The following is a 16,547-nucleotide window of genomic DNA, read 5'->3' on the forward strand; positions in this document are numbered from 1 at the left end:
AAAGAAACCAGTTGTTCTCCGGACCACCTTAGGAGGCAGAAGTTCCCGGAGAGCCTTCAGGGCTCGTTGGTAAGGGAACCCAAGATGGGCGTTAAGAGCCTGACAAAACGATGTTCTTCTGTTTAGAAAAGAAGAGGTGGGGGATGGATGGTGCCCAAAGCTAGCGGGTCAGTGTCACTTTCTTCCTCCTTTGCCCCGCTCTTGTCCTTCTTCTCTGTCCTGCGAGTCCTCACTTTCTCACCAGCCCCCCGACTGCCCATCCTCGCCCTTCGCATCCTCCTAACCCCCTCGTCCGTCCGGGCCCGGCGACTACGCCCACCCACCCAGGACCGGGTCGGCCCAGGGCTCCTTCCCGTCCCCAGTCCCGAAGCTCACGCCTCTCTCTCTCTCTCTCTCTCTCTCTCTCTCTCTCTCTCTCTCTCTCTGCCGCCCACGCTCCCCGCTCCGGCCGCCCCCATACTTCCCGGCCAAAGGGGATCCCAGCCAAGTAGGCCGCCCAGGCCTCGGCCCTCCCCCACCCCGGCCAGCCAGACCATAAAGCGCCCTGCCCCGCCGCCAGCGCACTCAGCTCCGCGGCGCCAGGACGCGAGCACCGCCCCCGACGGCAGCCCGGACGCCGCGCTCGCCTCACCTGCGCTGCGCGCGGGAAGCCCGACCGAGGGGCCGCGCGCCGTCCGCACTCCCAGGCAGGGCCCGCGGAGCCGTGAGTCCCGAGCGCCCGCGGGGAGCAGGAAGAGCCAACATGCTGGCCCCGCGCGGAGCCGCCTTGCTCCTGCTGCACCTGGCCCTGCAGCTGTGGCTGGGGTCCGGCGCCCAGGCCACCCCCCAGGGTAAGTGGGAGCGAGCCGGGGCGGGAGCCACGGGCCAGGGTCCCTCGGTCACGGAGTCCGCCGTCCCGCGCTCCACTTGGGCGAACGGAGGGACCAGCTCCGCGCGCGGCTCGGCCCCTGGCTCCTGGGGCCTCGCTCGGCACCTCTCTGTTTTTTATTGTGATTGGAAACGATAATTAAAGATTAGAATTTTCGGAGATTAGATTATCCAGCGATGAGACCAATTCCCTATACAATAGTTTGGGGGATGCAAAACCTATTTTCAGTCTAGGCAAAGACGTGGGGTTTCCAAGCTTACGGTGCGGCCCTAGACCTCGAACACGTCCTGTTCGAAGTAGGGTGAAATCCGAATTCCGTCCCCCGCGGCTCTCTCTGGCCGGCCCTCCACTCAGCCCAGCATCCTAAATCCTTCGACAGGGCAGGAGCGATGTTCCGCCCAGGTGGTCTGAGGCTGATATCCCCAAGAAAGGTGCACTATTGCTGTATTGCCCTGCCACTTGCCTTTTTCTGCTCCAACTTTGCTGTGACTCCAAAGCCTCCTTTGGGAGTTGGCTTGGTCTCTTGATTCTTGAGGTAAATTGAACTGGAAGGCTGAGAAATGGGTCTTTCTCTACAGAGGTTAATAAGTTGATTAATAATTTGAAAAGCCACCTGGATGATCAGTCTTCAAACCCCTTTGTGAGATGGGGTGAAAAGAACTGTTGGGCAGAAAGCACTTAAGCTTAAACAGAATTTTGGAAAGACCAAAAGGAAGAAATTATTTAAGCAAGAAAACATCTCAGGGCTTTAACTGGCTATCCAGTGATGACCTTCATCTGTTTGAATTGATGCCTGGGGTTAATTTTTACTGACTAAGAAAATAAAGCTGGAAGAGACACGCAACTTGAAGTAAAAATTGCTAATTCTAGGAAGGCAGAATGAAGAATGCCTGTGCTGGTGCTCTCCATTCCCTTCCCCTCCCACTGCAGTAATTACCCATTTAAACTTTGCATTTCACCAGATAACTCATTTTGATTCCAGACCAGGTAACCAGAATTGTGTTTTCAGGGGGTACTGAACTGCTTTTAGTTTGGGTTGAAATGTTTAAAATGCTGTACTTTATAGTATTTATTCATTGTGACCTTGCTTCTAGGAAGGTAAGAAAGGAAGCCTTTTTTAAAAATTAATGTATAATTGGCATATAATGTTATATTAGTTTCAGGTGTACAACATAATGATTTGATAATTGTATACATTGCAAAATGATCACCACAATAAGTCCAGTTAACATCCATTGCCGCACATGACTACCGATTTTTTTCTTGTGATGAGAACTTTTAAGATCTATTCTCTTAGCAACTTTCAAATGTGCAATACAGTACTATTAACTATAGTCACCACGCTGTACATTATATCCCCATGGCTTATTTATTTTATAACTGGAAGCTTGTACCTTTTGACGTCCTTCACCCATTTCACCCCCACCACTACTACCCCACTTCTGGCAACCATCAGTCTGTTCTCTGTGTCTATGAGCTTGTCCTTTCTTGTTTGTTTGTTTTTGTTTTTGAGATTCCACATATAAGTGAGACCATACAGTATTTGTCTTTGTCTTAATTACACTTACATAATGCCCTCAAAATCCATCCATATTGTCATAAATGGCAAGATTTCCTTCCTTTTTATGACTAAATAATATTCTATTGTGTGTGTGTATCACATTTTCTTTATTCATTTATCCGTTGATGGACACAGGTTGTTTTCATATCTTGGCTATTGTAAATAGTGCTGTGATGAATAACTCCATATATCTTTCAGAGTTAATGGTTTTGTTTTCTTTGGCTAAATACCCAGGAGTGGGATTGCTGGATCATATAAGGTAGTTCTGTTTTTAATTTTTTGAGGAACCTTCATACTGTTTTCCATAGTAGCTGCCCCAACTTACATTCCCACCAATGGTGTACAAGCGTTCCCTTTTTCCCACCTCCTCACCAACACTTGCTGTTTCCTGTCTTTTTGCTAATAGCCATTCTAACTGGTGTGAGGTGATATCTCATTGTGGTTTTGATTTGCATTTCCCTCATGATTAGTGATGTTGGGCATCTTTTCATGTATATGTTGGCCATCTGTCTATCTCCTTTGGAAAAATGTTTATTCAGATTTTCTGCCCACTTTTAAATATGTTTGGTTGTGATTTTTTTGTTGTTTTGTTTGTTCTTGCTATTGAGTTGTATGAGTTTTTTATATATTTTGGATATTAACCCCTTTTCAGAGATGTGATTTGCAGATGTCTTCTCCCATTCCATAGGTTGCCTTTTCATTTTATTGGTTTCCTTTGCTGTGCAGAAGCTTTTTAGTTTGATGTAGTTCCACTTGTTTACTTTTGCTTTTGTTGCCTTTGCTTTTGGTGTCAGAAAGGAAGCTTTTTGACACAGTTCAAAAGTTTTCTTATTGCAAACATTATTTAACAGGTTTGAATTCATGGGTATAATATTTTGTGTTATATGAATTCTTGACATTTGAACACACAACTTCATGGTGTGTTGCAGGTATGGATTTTGCTTCTCCTTGGACAGAGCTGCCTGTTTTATGGAGACTTGAAATCAGGCTATACCTAAATTATCTGGTTAATTTAATTGCTGCAGGCGATCTGATTAAGTCAAGTTTCTGATAGATTCTTTATTGAGTTGATTAGTTTGCAATTATCAGCTCAGCTGAATAATTTGCTTATCTCCTTTTTCCTCTGAGCTGCCTTGCTAGTCTTATTGGTAAGTATTCGATTTTCCTACAGTGATGGTTGGGCTCATTGGTAGCAGTAATTTCACCTGTAACACTAGAAGGTTGTGCTTAGATCCTGGCGCTATTACTAAAGCGTAATAACATTGGTAGAAATTTGTGGTGACTCATTTCCTTTTCAAAACACTCTCCAAACTCATTACTAACTAATCCCAACTTGGCCTCTTGAGAGTGAAGCCAGTGGATTAGAGGAACCATACAGATTGAAATGCGGTAAATTTAGTTTCAGCTGAATTATGAAGTAATCATGGTCAAAGCAAAAATCAGGAATACCAAGAGTTTAGCTTTGCATGCAGTTCCCATACTTTTAAACACACATCTCTTTCCTGAAGATGTCTTGTCCTGAATGGAACTTTTAAATATATTGCCTTATTTCCCTTTGCTCCCACTGGTGGAAATGTAAAGTTTCCAGTTCTCTGGAAATTTAAAAATTCTATGCCCCTTTTGAAGTACAGTGGGCAGCAGTCCTCATGTTTGGGGAATGTGGGATGCTGGAAAGAACATAATAGATATTCTGCTTTCCAGCACTGCTAGTATTAAAATCATTGTTGTATAAGGTTCTTGATACACATGAAAGAAACAATACAGATCCAATCTGAAGACAGATCATCTTTTAAAAGGAGTAGACATTCATAAATAACTAGGCTTTTGCCTGTTTGTTTTATAACTTTTTTTCTTACGAAAGCAACACCTGTTCATTGTAAGAAAAAAAAGAAAAAGAAAAAGAAAATTGGATAAGTAAAAGCAAATGAAATTAAAAATGTATAATTATTCAACCCAGAGATAGCTACTATTCTTGTTAGCATTTTGTCGTATTGTTTTTCAAATCTTTTTCTGGGCAAATACATATTTCAAATGGGGTCATGTTATACATGTACTTTTATCATCTGTCTCCACTTAATATATCATGAGCTTTTTCCCATATCTAAGTATTCAGCTGCATTACCCTTTTTAATATATAGTAATTTAATATATAGTATTTCTCTTTTTGGGTGGACCAAAATTTATTTATCCAGGGCTCTAATGTAGGACACTTAGTTGTTTCCAGTGTTTTTATACTAAAAATAATTTGTTGAACATTTGCAGTGCCACAGGATGGCTTCGGAGGGCTGAAATCCCTGTAATCTCTGTCAAGCCTTTCTGTCTCTGTTAAGAAGAGACAAAGTGCTGTGCCAGCAAAGGTTCAGGTTTCTCACCTCTTCCAATTAGATTTTCACATAACTCCTTCCTAAATAGAAATTCTAGAATTAACACTGGTGGTGAATCTCCTAAATAAATTACCATGTCATCCATTATTTTCTTAAGATAAATTCCTTTGGTAGCAACGCTAAATCAAAGAGCATATGTGTCTTAGGGCCTTTGATATTGTTATTTAAACTGGCTTCAAAGTGTTTATACCAGTTTAAATCTTACCCACCAGTATATGAGTACCCACTTTCCTGAATCCTCACCAACAGTTGGGTAGTATTGTATTTATTGTTTTTCCAATTTGATGGTGAAAATAATACCTCGTTGTTTAAGTCAGCAATTCCTTCATCATTAGTTAAGCATATGAACACTTATATATATACTTATTTGCCATTGTAACTCTTTTTCTGTAAATTGCCTTTTCATGTTATTTACCTATTTTTCTATTAGGATGCTTATTTTATTGATTTGTAAGAGCTCTTTATAAATTATGGATACTATGACCCTTTTTAGTAACCAGATTATTGCATCCAGCAGACAGCTCTGGAGCCTGAAGTTCCTGCAGGCTATGGAATTGTCCAAACGATATTTGCATAAACCAAGAAAAATACTAAGTAACTTCTAGTGCGTATTACCCAAATTTGACCTTTGCCTTTTAAATTAACTGGACATACTCTCTCATAGCTTTCATAAAGTTTGAGAGAAGGTGCTGCTGACTCGATCAAAAGCAACTTACACAAATATAAATGCAGGTTCTAGTTTTTGTAGACCAACTCTATCAGTGAGGTTACAATCAAGAAACAGAAACCACGTTGTATGGTTTTGTTTTGTTTCCACATCGGGATTTCTTAACAGAGAAACACTGGGGCACTGTAAATGCACAAAGGGAACACTTAGGTCTCACAAAGGTAGCAAACTGTTTTGTTGACAGTGTATCTCCTACCATACCCCTGCTTTCTGCTGCATATTCCCTGTGTCACTTATCACTGACCAGGAAAAGACAATTGGCTCCGGTCCAAGAGGCACATGAGAGACCCCAAGGCAGAAATTCACTACTAGGGGCCATAAGAAAAACAATGATTTGGATGCTGTTACCTGTGTTCCCCCCCCCACCTTATACGTTAAGCCTTTAATATAAAGGCTTTTAGCCTTTATAACTACTTTATTTATTTATTTTATTTATTTTTGGCTGTGTTGGGTCTTCGTTTCGTGCGAGGGCCTTCTCTAGTTGCGGCAAGCGGGGGCCACTCTTCATCGCGGTGCACGGGCCTTTCACTATCGCGGCCCCTCCCGTTGCGGGGCACAGGCTCCAGACGCGCAGGCTCGGTAGTTGTGGCTCACGGGCCCAGTTGCTCCGCGACATGTGGGATCTTCCCAGACCAGGGCTCGAACCCGTGTCCCCTGCATTAGCAGGCAGATTCTCAACCACTGTGTCACCAGGGAAGCCCCGCTTTTAGCCTTTATACTAGCCTCTCCCTAGTGGGAATTTTCAGAGCCACTTCTTCAGCCAAAACGCAATTTTGGGTTTGCAAATGTTGTCTTCTCTTGGGGGCTATAACCTTGTGATGAATACTGTGCTCTATTTCTTCTGGTTCAAATGTCCAGCCACCGTAAGAGTGATGAGGAAGAACTGGCGTGTTTGACAATGTGGAAAAATGATTACAATATCAGTTCACTTCATAGCTTACTGTCAGATTGTCTCCCCTCAAAAAACGTGTTTGCCCCAAAGTTAAACCTTTCACTGATTGTTCCTGTCTCCCCATTCTCCGCAGTCTTTGACCTTCTCCCATCCGCCAGCCAGAGGCTGAACCCAGGTGTCCTGCAGCCAGTCCTGACAGACCCCACCCTGAAAGAGCTCTATGTGATCTCCACCTTCAAGCTGCAGACCAAAAGTTCAGCCACCATCTTCGGCCTTTACTCTTCAGCTGACAACAGCAAGTATTTTGAGTTTACTGTGATGGGACGCTTGAACAAAGGTAAGGAGATTTATAGAAATTATTTTCTTAAAAATCCTCTCTGCCTATTCCAGGATCTGGGGTCTACTTTCCTTCAGATGGTTCCATCCACCATTGATTTCAGTTTTCAATACCAAATTCCTCTGATTGTGCATTTACCCGTATAGGGAGGGTGAGTTGATATCGGGAGAAAGAAGGAAGAATAGCTTGCGGCAAAAATGCCCTTTGACGTTGTCCGATCCTCGTGTTATTTTGGATCCAGTTCTGGAAGGAACAGGACCCAGGACAGTTTGGCCACTCAGTTAGTCAGCTTGAGCTGCTATAACAAATACCATAGACTGGGTGACTTAAGCAAGAGATGTTTATTTCCCACAGTACTGGAGGCTGGTAAGTCCAAGGTCAAGGTGCCAGCAGACGTGGTTCCTGATGAGAGCCTGGGTCCTGGCTTGTAGACAGCTGCCTTCTCACTGTGTCCTCATATGGCCTTTCCTCAGTGTGTGCTGGTGCAGAGAGAGAGTGTGAGCTCTGTCTTCCTTTTCTTGTAAGGACACTAATGCCGTCATGGGGGGGTCCCACCCTCATGACCTAATCTAAACCTAATTACCTCCCAAAGGCCCACTTCCTAACACCACCACATTGAGGGTTTGGGCTTCAACATATGAATTTGAGGGGAACACACACATTCAGCCTGTAATAGCCACTCACACCATTCTTGTGCTCCCTTAGAAGCATGTGGCTTAGCAGACCTAACTCCTAGCTCTGCAAGCACCTCCCGAACTTGATAGAGAGAATATATCTCAGCGGTAGAACAAAATGAACAGCTCTCTTTTCTACCTGTTTTGTGCCAATTTACACAGGTCTGTCACTTGTTTGTTCCCTCTGCTGTCAAATGTTTCACTGTCAAATTGAGTTCCTACATATACTAAGAAATGACTTCCAAGGAAAAAGGTCACTATTTTTTCATCTCCTTCTCTTCCACCCGTGCCCTGGGGACAACACCTGTTCCTGCTTATTGAGGAATGTGACAGATATGTGTCCATGCTGCCTCATGCTTTTAAAAAAGGAGGACTGGTCCTTCCGGCGAGATTTTTTTATTTCAGTTTGCTCTACAAAGTAGATACTTCTAGTGCTTCAAACTCTCTGAGATTCTAATTGTGATTGAACACTTAAAGCTGCAGGTGTTGGGAGCTGAAAGAAATTCCTAATTCTTAGAGTTCACAGGACTATGGAGTTAAAAGCAAGAACGAATGGGCTTTTGACCCCTCCTTTTATGTCAAGTTCCAATATCCTCCCTCCCTCCTTCCATCTCACTCACAAGTCTGCTTTCTCTGTCTGTTCCTCACGGCCTCTCAGGGGCTGAGGTGCAGTTTCAGACAGTGAAGGGAGTTGGGGACATGGTTCATGATTTAGCAGATGTTTCAACCATGCCTGCTCCCTTTGCCCCGCCTTCAGCCCTGATGGGAGGTAATTTCACCCATCTCTCTGCCTTGATTCTGACAACCCCATTTTGCCTCACATCTCTTGAAGGAACAGCTCATTGTCTAAGAACCCAGCTACTCCGTTTATCATCTATAAACGCCACCCTTCTTCATCTAAAGGGCAGTAGCTTCTCACTAAATTATTTTAGATGCACTGGAAGGTTTTTCTTTTAGCTCACTCAGCTTAGTGGCTAAAAGGCCCGCTATAGAGCCAAAAACTCTGCTTCTAGATTTAACTCTCTCTGAATCTCACCCTCTATTTCTAAATTGGCCATTGTGGAAAAACAAGCAACTTCCCCCCAGCTGATTCTTTCTGTTCACTCTATAGAGGCCGGGGTAATGCTAGATACATGGGCAGGTAGATGGATAGGGAAGGGGGTTGTTAAGTGCGTTTCCTTTGAAGAATCATCAGTCATGTGAGTCAGCTGTTAATACCAGCTGATCTCCATGTTAAAGGAGAAAAAAAGAGGAAAGGATTGAACACCTTTCCACCTGCCAACCTACTAGAAGAGATGAAAAGCTCTTAGAAGAAATATTTTTTAAAAGGAGTCCTAAAAGAATCCAGAGATGACAATTCTCAGAAAACAAAGAGGGATTTACAACAGTATTAGAGTTGAAGAATTTGACACAGAGAAGATTCCCTGGAGCAATAGGAAAAAGGCCAGAGATTTGCCATCCCTGGTGAATCGGAAAGTTCTAGGAAGGAGCAGGAGCCCATTGTGACTGGAACAGAAAGAGAAGTCACTGGGTCCATCAGGTCCAGAAAAAGATGCAGCATGTGTTTGTGACGCCCCATTGAGGTGTTCAGTGGTGGTGCTGGGCTGCACCCTGCAGGCCTGCAAGTCTTGTTGCCCAGCCTCAAGACCAAAAGAAGAGCCCAGAACGGTGACAGAGACATCAACAGTTTATTGGACAGGGGATCTTACATGTCTGCAGCAAAAGGTCCTGGAGTGACATCCCACTGTATAGACCAGACAGCAGGCAGGACATGGCAGCGATCTTTGCTACTCGGGGGAGAAGGAGGCTACCATGTATGGGGGAATTGACGTCAGGTTGGCTCATCAGTTACCGGGGAAACCGGCAGCTGGGGCACATCCCTCACAGCCCCTCAGGTTAACCACCATCATGAGGGCAGAAGTTTCCCTTTAATAAACTAGCAGGTGGAGGCATTCTGGCCTAGGGATTAGAATAAGCACTTGCCGGAGCAGGGGGCACGCACGTTCATGTGAGTAGCGAGTAGGTGAAGCAGGGACTGGTCAAGCAGGGGAGTTACAGAGAGCAAGAGACCATCTTCAGTGACCTGACCGTTCAGGGGGCCATGCACACCTGCCATGATTCGTGGAGGGTGGGGGGAAAGCATCTTCCTGGAAGGTGAACCCCAGTCCATTATTCAACTGACAAGGCCCAGCTGATCTTGTCTTCTGTTGCTTTGCATGGAAAACAGCGAAACAAGAAATCAAGATGTATCTCTCGTGACTTAAAACACCAGAGTAGGAAATAAGACACATCTTTCCCTCTATTAAAGGTTATGGTTTGGGAGAGGGTGACTGCACAGATGGAATCGAAGAGAGGATTTGGTTGTCTGGGCCTTTGACGAGCTCCTACGAGAAACTAAAGTGTATTCCATGAAGACGGCAAAGAATGAGTTTGCCACTGAGCTTTCTGTTTCTACCCTCTCACTCTCCAAGTCATCCTACCATGGTCGCCTCATTACTGTTCGCAAAGCGTAACTTGGATCTAGTTATGCCTGACTGCAGAGACCTGTAGTGGCTTCCGATCCCAAACTGAATAAGGTGCAATTGCCCAGGCTGGGCATTTAGGTCTTTCTATTGCCTGACTCCCAACGAGCCTTTCCAGTTTATCGGTCCTTCCAACTGTCCGTGCAGCCTGTGCTTCAGCCGGATGGACTAACTGCTGTTCCCTGGACGCACCCACGCTGTCGCTCCTTCTCTGTCCTTTTGCTCTTGCCCTCTGCTTCCCCTGGTGCATGCCCTGCACCATCTCAAGTTACTGAAATCCTACACACGTAAGACACATCTCCAGCTCCTCCCGACACCTTTCTTTATATGACTTTGTACCTCCACAGAAGGTGCTACTCTTCGCTTGCCTTGTATTGGAATTACTTAGAGGTCTTTTCTCCAGTAGGTTATAAGCTCCCCTAAGGCAAGGACTGAGCATCCCTTAACTCACCTTTGTGTATACTGCAGCACGTAGCACAGTGCCCTGTACATAGAAGTGGCTCATGAAGAGACTGGATAGACTAAATGGAGGCTGAGAAGAGTAGCTTTGTTTAAAAAAAAAAAAGACATTGTTGTGGAAATTCTAGATGTATACAGTGTCACACAGTAGGCCTGGCTCAGAATCACTTTTTGAATGAATGAATGTTGAAGACCATTTGGTTGAGGATGTAAAAGTAATACAGGTAGTATTTCTGATAGAAATGCTCTGTCAGATTATTAGTAATACAGTGGTATAGAAATAAGCATTCTATAGAAACCACCTAGCTGGGTAGAAGATATGGTTGGTGATTTTCTTGAATCTGGCATAGAGACAACTTTCCAGTTAGTATCCTGAGTTTGAGTCACAATTAAAAGTCTCATGAACTATGTCACCGTGAATACATCTCTGAATCCCCCTGAGCATCGACTTACTGTCTCTAAAGTGGGGATGATAATAGCTACCTCCCAGGTTGATTGCCAGAACTGACTTATATAAAGTATAATAACTTAGACTCTGAAGCTCAATAAAAATTTCAGGTTACTATATTAGATAGATTAGATAGATAGTGAGAGACAGAGACACCTTTCTATTATTTAGGCAACTGTCTTCCAAAAATGATCAGTTGGTGAACTCTTGGCTTACGTTAATGAAAGCTTCACCTTTCAGAAAAAGCATGAGAGGACCGCTTCTTTAGTCTTAATTTGAGAGCCACAGAAAAACAACCTGATGCTGTAGAAATGAAGGGAACTCCAAGAATTAGCAGTAATGACTGGAGAGAGTCAGGCTCCTCAGCCTATGATAGGAGAAGTCAAGTGGTTCAGAGTAGTTGTTCTGAAACCTGCAGGCTAATGAGAGATACAGCTGGAAAGAGATGGAAGAGTTTAAAAGTTAGAAATCTGGAATTCCCTGGCTGTCCAGTGGTTAGGACTCTGAGCTTTCACTGCCAAGGGCCCGGGTTCAGTCCGTGACGGGGGAACTAAGATCTCGCAAGCTGCGTGGAGCGGCCAAAAAAAAAAAAAAAAGTTAGAATTCTAAACCAAATAATGAAGGGGAAAAAATGAGGTGCCTCAAACACTTATAATAATATTTATTTATGGAGCCATTACAATGAACCAGGGCCGTGCTAAAGGCTCAACGCTCATTTTCCCTTTTAACTTTCACAGTACTCTTATGAGGTACCCTTGAATGAACTCAGTTTTAAAATGATGATATACAGAAAGTGGAAAGAATTTTCGTGAACTTTAGGACAAACCTTCAGATGGTTGTACTATTATTCATGCATTTTGGGATTTCCTGGAAAAGAAAGCTAGGATTATTTGAAGGCAAATAGGTTTACTAAAAATAAATCCTGCCAAACTTTTTAATGAATTTTATGAAGTCACTCATTATCCCTTTCTGAATAATATAAAAAAAGAATAAGCTAGATAAATAGTACTGTTAGGAGTTGGTAAATTGCCTTATAGCAAAGTATCTAGTGGTTTTTGACAAGGCTCTGTCTTGGGCATTGAACTTTTCAACATATCAGTGACTTAGGTGGAAACATAGTATTTTAACATGTTTGCAGTTGGCACAAAGCTGGAAAAAACAGTTGAACATGTCAGAGGCCATTATCAAGATTTACAGGGTCCTACCTGGCTGACACACAATAGGCCACCATCAGATTAAATTTTACAATAATAAATGTAAATCCGTCCTCTAGGAATGAAAAGTAAATTGTAGACACCCAGGATGTGGAAGACCCATCCTAAGCATTCTAGTCAACAACATTAAGAACCAAGCAATGTTGAGCACAGTGCCTGGCACTTAGTAGTTGCTCAAAAATGTTTGCTGAATGAATGAATGAATGAACAGATACAGTGATGCAACTTTTTTAAAAGCTTTTTAAATTTTAGGCTTCATTAATACATACATGTGGCCAGATCAAGGGCACTGATAGTCCCACTGTACACTTAATTGTCCAGCCACATCTAGAATACTGTGTCTAGTTGTGAGCACATTTCACAGGGACACTGTCAAGTCAGAGATTACCGTGAGGAGAGTCACCAAGCCAGCATCCCTCTGGATCCCGTTTTTTACCACATCACAAGTCAAAAAATTAAAGGAACTGGAGAAATCAAGGAGCCAGACAGAAGACGTGAGAGAGATGAAAGTTGCCTTAGAATATTTGAAGAATATCATTTTGATTGAGAATAAGATTATATCTGTCTATAGTTCTGAAGAGTAAAATTAGGACACACTGGTGGAAGTTGGAGGAAACACACATTGGCTCTGAATTAGGAAAATCTTGGGGAGCAATCCAAAAGTGAAATGGGTTTTTCTGCAAAGTAAAGTTCTTTGTTACTGGAAATGTGCTGGTAGAGACTGCACTTTTACTGAAGGGATTTGTGAAGGGAGATATTAAGCTGGATGACTTATAATGCTAATATTCTGTGGCTCTACTAAGGCTAGAGAGCATTCCATGGGCATTTAAGAAGTTGCTTTGCACCTCTCTCCTATAAGGTGACCTTGGGATTCTGTGCACATTTACAGCTCTGTTACCTACCAGATAGTTGTTTACAGTGATGCCTCATAACTTAGCAAAATATAAAGCCTTTTGCAGATGTTCAATATAACTGCTGTGCTTCCTTTCACTGGATGTTTCTTTGCTCCGTGTGTGTGTGTGTGTGTGTGTGTGTGTGTGTGTGTGTGTGTGTATTCTGTAAGCTTTACATTGGTTTAAACTGCTACAAAAAAATTTCAAAACACACATACTGCATTTATCACACCTGGGAGTCACCCAGAGTACTTTTAGGAAAAGCAGTTTGATGATTTACCTTTTATGTATTTCCAAAGCACTAAAGTTACAAAGACCTTAGCGTATAGGGCGTAAAGATAAATGAGTCAAGGCAAACAAGAATATCCGTCACAAGAGACATTAATGGCAAGAAGTCTTTTTTTAATGTACAGTTATTTGGAGAAGAAGAGGAAAGGTTGACAGCAATTACTTTCATCATATATTTAAAAGGGCCAAAGAGCAAAGCCATTTGCCAAGCAAAGCAGAAAGCCCCGAAATACCTTGCTGAGTTTGCTGCCTGCAGGCCAGGTCACTCTGAATTTCTTTGCCCAAGCAGACAAAATATTATCATTTCCAGTTCTTTAAAGCTGGCAGCCTGCTTCGTAGCTTTGATATTCAACACATCATAATATTTTTGACTACCAAGTCCGTCCACTTTTCAAAAAGCACCTTTTGAAACTTTTCCCAAGATAGCAATATTTCAAATCTTCATTGCTTGGGTTTGCTTCTTCATCTTCATCCCCCGCCAGTCACTGAGATGGTTTTAATCAGGCCAGGCTGCGTGACTCCTCTGTCAGGCTGGTGCCCAGACATGGAAATGCAGCCATAAAATGAGGCTCCAAACTCTCAAGTACACAAAGATGCTACGTTTAGAAGGAAAAGATTTATGTAAGTAAACTAATAGAAACTGCTCCCCACATTTTTAAAAAGATTGTGGATTAAAAAAAATCAGAGTAGATACATGAATACTCTATTTTATCTATTTTTTCATTCAACAGATAGTTGTATTTGGTGTTCTCAGATGCTGTGGTGTATGGGAAAATTAGTAAGAAATAGACTGCTTGTCCCAAGAGTTTATGCTTAGAGAGAAGACTTTAGTTATGCTTTAGTTATGCTTTAGTAGAGAAGATGAGAAATAAACAAATATACTAGTACCTACGTTTGTATAGCAGCTTATATTTTTGCATTTTCTTATTTGACCACCACTGAAAACAAAATGAAATAAGAAGGACAGCTTTTATTGACTCCTTTTAATAGTTTAAGAAGTGGACACTTCAGGCCCAGGGTCACATAGGGATTTAATATCCGAGCCATGACTGGAACCTGAGTCCTGAAAAAGTATACCTAGCAAAGCACCGAGAAAGTGTTAGGGAAGATGAATGAGGCAGTAACTTCCAACCATGGGGAAGATGGAAGACTAGAGGGAGTCTGGTGCATTTGAGCTGGATCTTGGCTTCAGATTTGTAGTAATGATGGAGCAGGAAGGAGAGGAGTGGAGAAGAGAACATTCGCACAGAAAGAAAAGGATGAGGGAGGCTGGAGAAAGCTAGAGAGGGGTGAAAATGGGTTGTTAGAACTGGTCGTTCAGCTTGGCTGGTGATCAGCAGAATGGAAGGTGGCAGGAAGGTTGGGCCAGTCCTGGGATAAGTTACACATTAATTAGGGACCGCTAGGGAGCTAGTGAATGATTCCATTGGCTCGCTTGTGTGTTGCATTGAAAAGGCAATCATTTGGTCAAAACAGTCCTGTAAGAATCTCAAGCTTTCAGTCCAGAAAAACTGCATAGAAAGAGACCCTCAGCAGGAAAGTAAGTAAGGAATCTGGCAGAGAAACCCAGAGATAGAACAAGGTAGAGGCAGAAACACCGTTTGAAGACCTGCAGCCTTCAGTTCTAATCAGAGGAGTTCTTGGTAGTCGCCCTGAGAGAAAACAAGGCTGAAATCTCCAAGCAAACTTGTTTCAGTGAGAAGCAAGCAAGAGAATGGAATGTGCCTCAGCTGAAGAAGCAGAGCTGTACCCAGTGACGGTTTTCCTGAGTGCGTTGCTCCCTGGGGTGCTAAGGGGCAGAAGTGGGCTGGAGCCAGGAGAAGACTGCTCCTTCCGGCTTCCAGGCCTGACTTTTCACTCCTTCTGGAGGCAGAAGTGATGTCTTACTGGCCCACTTGTATTTTCCCCTCTGTTTTGCTCCCCTCTGCTCTGTGTATATGTTGGGCTAAGATTGGGCAAGGTGAGCACTGGGAAAGGGGGACCAGAGAGAGGAAGGGAACCATGTCTGCTCTCTCCCCTCCAGTGGTGCTGCTTCTGGAGAAGGTCAGGGAATCTCCCAGGCCGCAGGCTCCTGGGTTGTTGAGGCTGTTTCTAGACTCATTGTGACTGATGGGAAAATGCTGAGTTTTCTGAGCAGGTGCCTGTCGACCCTCTGGGGTAGTCTTACTGCTCTGAAGATAAAATAAGTATAGAAGCACTGAAGTAAGGAGTTTGCAATAAAAAAGAAAAATGAAAAAATGGAAGCCATAAGCAAAATGAAAATTATTGGATCAAGTATGAAGAATGGTAAATGTCAAAGCACTTGACAATTTTCTGCTAACAGACCTTGTGAAGATGGAAGTTTCCATAATTCTTCTTTTCCTTTTTTTCCTCTTGCTCTTGTCACAAGATCTAGAAGCATGAGGAATTTGTCATTTCAGTGCTGCACTGCAACACAAAGCAAGGCAGAAGTATAGTGTGCCCTTAAATGACAGCATGAACACAATGGCAGGTTTGGCTGCCTGCAATAGATGTTAAATTGCTACTCTCTAAACTTTTAAATTTATATGTGAAAAGCTTTCAAGGCAATCACTTAATTATTCATTGGAAGTTTATATTCACAACATTAATGTGTACCTGTTATATATAACGTACTCCACTAGGTACTATTTATAAAATTAAACTTAGCGGTTCAGTTATGAAAATAAATCATGGCCCACATGGCCTGGAAGGCCTGCTAAAAGCAGGCAAGAGGCCCATGAAAATATGTTTCCTTTGAATCCCACAGAAATCCCAGGGGAGAAAGACCAAGGGTATTTGTTTTAAGCTGCTCTGTGTATCCTCTTAAACTGTTACTATGAGGAACAGAGGTTGTGGCCATAATGAAAATGAGGAGATCCTGAGTATATGTGTCTATGACCTGGTTGAAGTCTGGTAGTCCAAGTGGTGTTTTCACTGGCCTGTAAAAACGCCAGGGATTTGCAAAACTATTCAAAAAAGTAAAGAAATAGACGTCTTAAAATATTGAATTAGTGCATATATTTGGGTTCATTTTCCCCCTCTTTTGTGTACCTTATGCCTCCAATTTCCAGCCATGCTATTACTATTATAAATTCTCAACAATATTAAATAAAGGGGTAAAAAAACTCTGTTGTATCCCATGTTTAAAATACCTCAAGAATTTCTACTCACGTCTGTTTTCTTTCTCCTCATACCACATTTACTTAAATCTTACCAATACTTTGCTTCAGGAAACGTAGTAATGTACTACAGCCATAGAAAGGCCTTCTAGCCAGTCTGT

The 16,547-nt window shown here is 42.8% G+C and overlaps 1 protein-coding gene across 1 annotated transcript in view; it reads left to right on the forward strand.

Moving 5' to 3' along the window:
- Positions 1-511: 511 nt before the first annotated feature.
- The window catches only part of THBS4 (thrombospondin 4), a 49,570-nt gene continuing 33,534 nt past the window's right edge, over positions 512-16,547 (forward strand). Inside the window, exons 1-2 of the mRNA XM_068535572.1 lie at positions 512-830; positions 6,566-6,769. Of these exons, the coding sequence (XP_068391673.1) occupies positions 743-830; positions 6,566-6,769 (292 nt within the window). The 5' untranslated portion in view covers positions 512-742. The remainder of the gene's footprint in view (positions 831-6,565; positions 6,770-16,547) is intronic.

This window comes from Eschrichtius robustus, chromosome 2 (assembly GCF_028021215.1).
Source record: "Eschrichtius robustus isolate mEscRob2 chromosome 2, mEscRob2.pri, whole genome shotgun sequence".
Lineage (NCBI taxonomy): Eukaryota > Metazoa > Chordata > Mammalia > Artiodactyla > Eschrichtiidae > Eschrichtius > Eschrichtius robustus.